At 63.4% G+C, this 6,088-nt stretch overlaps 1 protein-coding gene across 2 annotated transcripts in view; it reads right to left on the minus strand.

Moving 5' to 3' along the window:
• The window catches only part of JARID2 (jumonji and AT-rich interaction domain containing 2), a 224,763-nt gene extending 221,125 nt beyond the window's left edge, over positions 1-3,638 (minus strand). The window contains exons 1-2 of one of the 2 annotated variants that reach the window (XM_055129559.1): positions 3,568-3,638; positions 2,542-2,744 (exon numbers count right to left, since the gene is read on the minus strand). In XM_055129559.1, coding sequence (XP_054985534.1) covers positions 2,542-2,586 — 45 coding nt within the window. In that variant the 5' untranslated portion in view covers positions 2,587-2,744; positions 3,568-3,638. Of the gene's footprint in view, positions 1-2,541; positions 3,104-3,567 lie in introns of those variants that run through there. The other variant, XM_055129558.1, reaches the window with a different exon arrangement.
• Between the last annotated feature and the right edge of the window lie 2,450 nt (positions 3,639-6,088).

Below are 6,088 nucleotides of genomic sequence, written 5' to 3' on the forward strand. Positions count from 1 at the left end.
ACGCCACAAGGTGACCCTCCCGCAAAAAGCCCCCAAGTCTACGCTCGCGCGAGTTTCCCGGCTTCTCCCACACACACACACCCCAAGTCCGGGCACACCCACGGCCGCGACTACGCCCCCCCTGCAGCCCCGGGCGGAGGAGGCGTCCTTGCAGGCAGGAGGCGGGCCCCTGGGCCGGGGCGGTGCCCCCCGCGCGCGCTCACCTGGAGGCCGCACGCGCGGGGGCCCAAGCCCCGCGGCCCCCGCACCCGGGCGCGCTGGAACCTCCCGCCCGACTTCTGACGTCACGGAAGCGGGGGCCCCCAGCTGGCACCCGGGCCCGGCCCTTTGTGACGTCACAATGACAACAGAGCGCGGCGCGGCCGGGCCCCCGGGAGCCGCGCGGCGGGGGGTGGGCGGCGGAGCCCCGGGGGGCGCGCTGACCTGTTGCTCCCGGCGCCGGGCGGCGGGCTGGGGCGCGGGGAGCCGCGGGGCGGGCCGGGCCGGGCCGCGCCGCTCGCGCCGCTCCCGCCGCCGCTGCCGCCGCCGCCGCCATGGCCGGGCTGGGCCGCGCGCGCGCGCCGGGCGGGGGGCGCCCTCCGCCGCCGCCGCCGCCGCCGCCGCCCCCTCCCCGCCGCGCCGCGCCCCGCCGCCGCCCCCGCGCCGCGCCCCGCCCTCCCTCCCGCGACCGGGCCGGCCGGCGGCGCCCGCAGCCCGCAGCCCGCAGCGCGGGGCGCGCCCCCTACAGGCCGCCCGCGGCCGCTCAGCCCGGCCCGCCCGCCCGCCGCGACCCCCGCGCGCCCTCCCCGCGCCCGCCCTCGCCCCGGCGGTTCCGCCGAGCCCCGCGCGGCCCCCACTCGTGCCCGCCGGCTGCCGCCAGCTCCGCGGGGCTCGGCACCGGCCGCTGACCACCCGGCAGCGCGGGAGGGAGCGGGGGGAAGAGAAGGGGGGGGGCCCGATCCCCGCCCCGCGGGGCTCTCCAACTTAGCGAGGCGCCCCGAGCGGGTGCCCGGAGCGCGGCGGCGGCGGCGGGGACCCGGGGCAGCGGCGCCCCCGCCAAGTTGTGCCGCATCTGCTGGGTGGCGGCTCCCCACCCACGCCCCCGCCCCCGCCCCCCGAAAGCGGCCGCGGCCCGGGCGGGCGGTGCACGCTCCCAGGCAAGCCCGTCGCCCCGCCGAGCCTCCAGCCCGAGTTTGAGCGAGTCCTTCGCATCCTCGCCAGCCCTCTGCAATGCGGATGTCTTTTAATTCTTAAATTCTTTAGGGAGCAGCTTGGGTGAAGTTGGGATTGATGATGTGAACCCTGCGTTTCTTTCTTTCTTTTTTTTTTTCTGGTTAAAGTTTACGTGTCTTTAAGATTAAGATCGTCGTGGTCCTGTGGCGGAGGCATTCAGCTTTTCCATTAAATACATCATTTTTTTTTTTTTTTTTACAAAACCGGGTCTCGGAAGGTCATCTCCCATTACACACATCATACTGCTCCAAAGGGGAAAATATTAACGCCGATTTGTCGACACGAGTTAAATAAAACTTTCTTTGAACGTTGCATAATTCCCAATGTATGTTCGCCTGCCTCCCCCCCCCCTTTTTATTTTTAAGAAAAAGAAAACGGGCTCTTTGATTTAAAACATGCTGCTAATCACCGATCACTCGAGTGCATATTTGGTTAATCCCTCGGTCCCCCTCTCCGGTCTCTCCCCCTCAAACTTAAGGGGGGGGGGGAAAGCCAACACACAAAACAAAAACACTCCCCATGCCAATCAAAACGTAGCTGCACTATGCACAAAACAAATTTAACTATTCCAGACCATTTAAACCTCTGAATAAGCACCCAACTGCAGAAGCCCAGTGAACAGGGGGAAATGATCTGTAGTCACAAATGCATTCACATACCTACTCCAAAACATCACCTATGCTGGGTGCCTTTTCTCTACAACTGGAAAACCATGAATTTTTAAATAAAACCAGCCCCATTATTAAAGTCAATCCCAACAAATGCATTCGCTGTAACACGATTCCCAACTGGTTTAATGTTGCGAACCAGATAAGCCCAAACGACCACATACATTAAATTTGATGTGCCAGTTGCAAGGAACAGGATCGCCATAACCGGACCTCGATCGCAACTTAAGGGGCTTCCAACACTCACGCGTTACACGATTTCCTAAATAACATTAATAAAAAACAGGCTTATTTGCATGCAAAGTGCAATATGGGGCCAAATCCGCCGGAGACGGCAGTTTGGTTAAATTCCCGCAGCCCCAACCCCCCACCCCTCGATCTCCACACCGAAATCCCTTGCCTTTCATCTAAAACTAGATTATGGTTGTGTCATTCGAGGTCAATTTATTCACTTGAGGTATCTCTACACCGATCTGTTTTTTCACCCAAACTAGGCAGACACGACTTTGCCTGAAAAGCCCTCTTTCAGGAAAGAAAGAGAACAGCCTCATCGGACGATGTGTTTTAAAAACCCTTCAGCTGCAGAATTATCTATAAACTTGACATTCACAGCCATTGCTTAAAACTGCAAGTCAAAGGATGTGTTGTTAGGAGCACTTACGTATTTCTTCTGAATGATATTCCTCTTGGGTCTTTCCTTGCTCATTCTGAGATCCAAATGCTGGTTGCAAAAGAGGACAATTGCTTCATGAATTTAAAGCCGTCAGAAATTTGCAAAAAAATATCCTGGTGGTTTTTATTGTTGTTGGTGGTGGTAGATCTTGTAATCCGACTTTTCTTCCTCTTCCCCAAAGCCCGATTCGCCTTGAAATAAATCCGAAATTGGGAAGGAAAAAAAAAAAAAAGGAGCCAAAGACGAACGAAGCAAACAACAAAAAAAAATTCACTTTAGTAAAACACTCATAATGGAAAATTTCCCCCGAAACACACACACACAAAAAAAAAAAGAAAGAAAAAAAAAAACCGACGCCCTTCACTCCCCCCCTTTTTCCTCCAAAAAAACTACATCAGCGAAACGTGAAGGTCCTTAGTGTCTGATCTGTAGTTACATCTTGGAAAAGAAAAGGGAAAGATAAATTAAAGAAAAAAAAATTGTTGGAAGTCACGTTTGTGCTGCTGCAGCAGTGCGAGCAGAAGAGTCAACTCCAGCGGCGGCGGCGGCGGCGGCGGCAGCACCACAGCGAGGGCTCGCCGAGTCTTTTTTCCAAGCGCCGCAGCCAATGAGAGAGCGGCTAGCCAGCCCAACTTTAAATGGACTCTGCTTTTATACAAGTTAGGGCTCCTCGGCCAATTCCCCGCCGGGCGCCAGCCGCACACTCCCACAGCCCCGCCACCCGGCGCCCGCCGCCCCCGGCGCCGGCCACCCGCGGCCCGGTCCGGAGGACCCCCGCCGCCCCGCCGACCAGACGCCCCCGGAGCCTCCACGCCCCCTCCCCGAGCCAGCCCTCCGGCATGGCTCCCACGCCAAGCCCGGGCGTGGAATTGAGAGAGGCTCCCTAGCTCCATGCATGGCACGCTCCGTCGCTCCACCTCACCCCCTTTCCCGAGCTCGCCGCTCCAGCCCCCCGGGCCGCCGCGCACGGGCTCGCGCTCCCCTCCCCCCCCGCCCCGTGCCCTCGCGTCTCACCTGCAGCCGGGGCCGCTGGGTCCGAGTGGCCCAGGACGCCCGGCCCCGGGGCTGAGCCGCCTATTCCCGGGGCACCTTAGAATGGGTCCCCTTGATCTTCTGGAAGTTGTAGTCCCCCGACTACAAAATGGCTATGGCCACGGGCGCGGGGAACTACAACTCCCAGCCTGCCCCGCTCGCCTGTCACTCAAGTCCCCTCCCTCCGCCCCGCCCCTCCCCCTCGCCGGCCCCTGCCAACAAACGCTCGGACGTGTCCCGCGTGCGACACTGCTCGAGGCTGGCTCGGGATTGGCCCGCGGAGCGTGTGGTCCGCGAGCGAGGAACTCCCCACGCCGGCCGGCCCGCCCCCCGGCCCCCCGCTCCCGGGGGGCGGCCGCCCGCACGCCCCCCGCCCCCGATTCCGGCGCGCCCCGCCCCCACCCGCGGCGCGAACCGCCTGTGGAATCGAGGAACCGCGGGCGCGCGCGCGGGCGGGCGGGCGCGCTCCCGGCCGGGCCGCCCGAGCGACGGGGGCGTGGGGGGGAGGGAGGGAGGGGCGCGGGGTGGCGGGGAGGAGGGGAGGGGGCCCGTCCGGAAGGGAGACCGGGCCACGCGCCCGAGGGGGTAGAGGGGGGGCTCCGCGGCGCGAACTAGTTGCGCGGCGGCGCCGGTGTCACCTCAGGACACCGCCTCGCGCCGGGGCTCGCGGCGTGTGGCCGCGCTCGGGGGGCGGCCGGGGGGCTCCGGGCAGGCCGGGGTCAGCGCTGTCGCACGCGCCGCGGCGGCAGGTTCCAACCCCCCCCACCCCACCCCGCCGGCGCCCTCCCCTCACGGCGCGGCTCGCGGTACAAAAGAGAAACGGCTCCCGCGCGCGAGCGAGCTTCGCCCCGGCACGCGTGTCCCGGCACCTGAGCGCGCCGCGGGCGGCTCCACAGGCGCGCGGGTCCCGCGGGCGCGGCCCCCTGAGGCGGCGAGGCGGGAGGGCGAGGGGAGCCGCCTACCTGCCGGGGCGGGCGGCGGGGGTGCTGAGGAAAGGGGGTCGGCGGCCCGGCGCGTCCCCGCCACGGCGTGGACTGACGGTTGCCCCCTCGCCGCCGCCGCCGCCGCGCTGGGTTCCCTGTGCGTCGCGGAGACTTGAGCCGTTTCCCTCCTCCTCCTCCTCCAGGCCGCCCTCCGGGTCCGGGGCTAAGCGGACGAGGGGCTCCCGCGGGCCCCTGCGCTTTCCCCTCAGCCGAGCGCTCGCTGCAGAACCTTCGGGGTCGCCCGTGCCGCGAGCCCGAGTGCGACGTCCCGGGAAGTGGCCGAGAGCCCGCGGGACAGCAGACCTGCAGAGCCGCGGGGCCGGGGGGTGGGGGCCTCGGGAGACCCTCGCGGTGTAGGGTCAGCCTGGAGACCCCGACTCCGTAGGAGGGAGAGCTGGGGGGCGCGGGGGGGCTTTCTGAAATTGGGCTTTTAAAAATAATAATAATAATAAAATCATGTCTTTGGGCTGCAGAGTGGGTCCAGCGGGCAGACACATGCCTTACACACCACGTGTCCACCCCTGGTACCACACAGGTTCCACCTCTGGTACCACGTAGTTCCCCCCGCCGCCACCACCAAGCCCCGCCAAGAGTAAGCTCTGAGCACCGCCTGGTGAGGCCCCAGAGTGGAAACAAATAAACGGAATTTTTTTGTTGGTGGTGGTTTGGGAGCCAGCAATCAACAGTGCTGGGGGCGGGGTCGCTCCTAAGTGCCCCCTTAGCGGGTTCGGCCCGTGAGGTGCTTGTTGGGCACAATCCGGAAAATCTGTGACCGTCTGCGTCTTTGTGTCTCAGAGTGTGTTTGCTGGGAAGGGCCAGGTAGCGCAGTCCCGAACCCGAGTGATTTTTAGGGTCAGGTTACAGGAAGGGTTTTTCAAACCCGCTTTTTTCACTCTGACTTGTGTGTCAGAGCATCCTCCTTTCCCACTCAGCCCTAAGCAGCTGGCGGGAGATTTCCTGTCAGATCGCATTCCCCAGGCGAAATATTAGCAAACGGAGGTGGGTTTCTTTGGGATGCCCTTCGCGAGCCCACAGTCTGGACTCTCGAACCCGGCTCTGTGGGCTGTAGCCTGGATGCTCAGAGCGTTCCCCTGACTGCACTCAGGGATCGCTTCTGGCGGGGCGCCGGGGACCACGTGAGGTGTCAGGGATAAGAGCCTGGTTGGCAAGACGCAAGGCAAACGCCCTGCCCGCTATCACTCCAGCCCCCCCTGCCCCCCCCCCCCCTGGCCCTGTAGCACTTGGCTGGGGTAGGAAAGGCACCGTTTTGATAGCCTTAGTGTTGCTGACCTGAAACAGAAAAAATCCACAGTCAGGATCTGGAAGCGTCTCCTGGTGTGGACGAAGCTGTCCTGCGGGATCAACTCCCTGCCCGCCAGGCAAGGCCATGTCTGCCTGGCCTTTCTTCTTCCTCCTCTTCTTCATTCACTTCCTCTCAGTCTGATTCGCTCTTTCTCCTAATGAACTTCACTCATTACAGCACTTCTCCAGATCTATGATGGGGGGGGGGGGGGGGCTCA

The sequence above is a fragment of the Sorex araneus genome, chromosome 2 (assembly GCF_027595985.1).
Source record: "Sorex araneus isolate mSorAra2 chromosome 2, mSorAra2.pri, whole genome shotgun sequence".
NCBI classification, from domain to species: domain Eukaryota; kingdom Metazoa; phylum Chordata; class Mammalia; order Eulipotyphla; family Soricidae; genus Sorex; species Sorex araneus.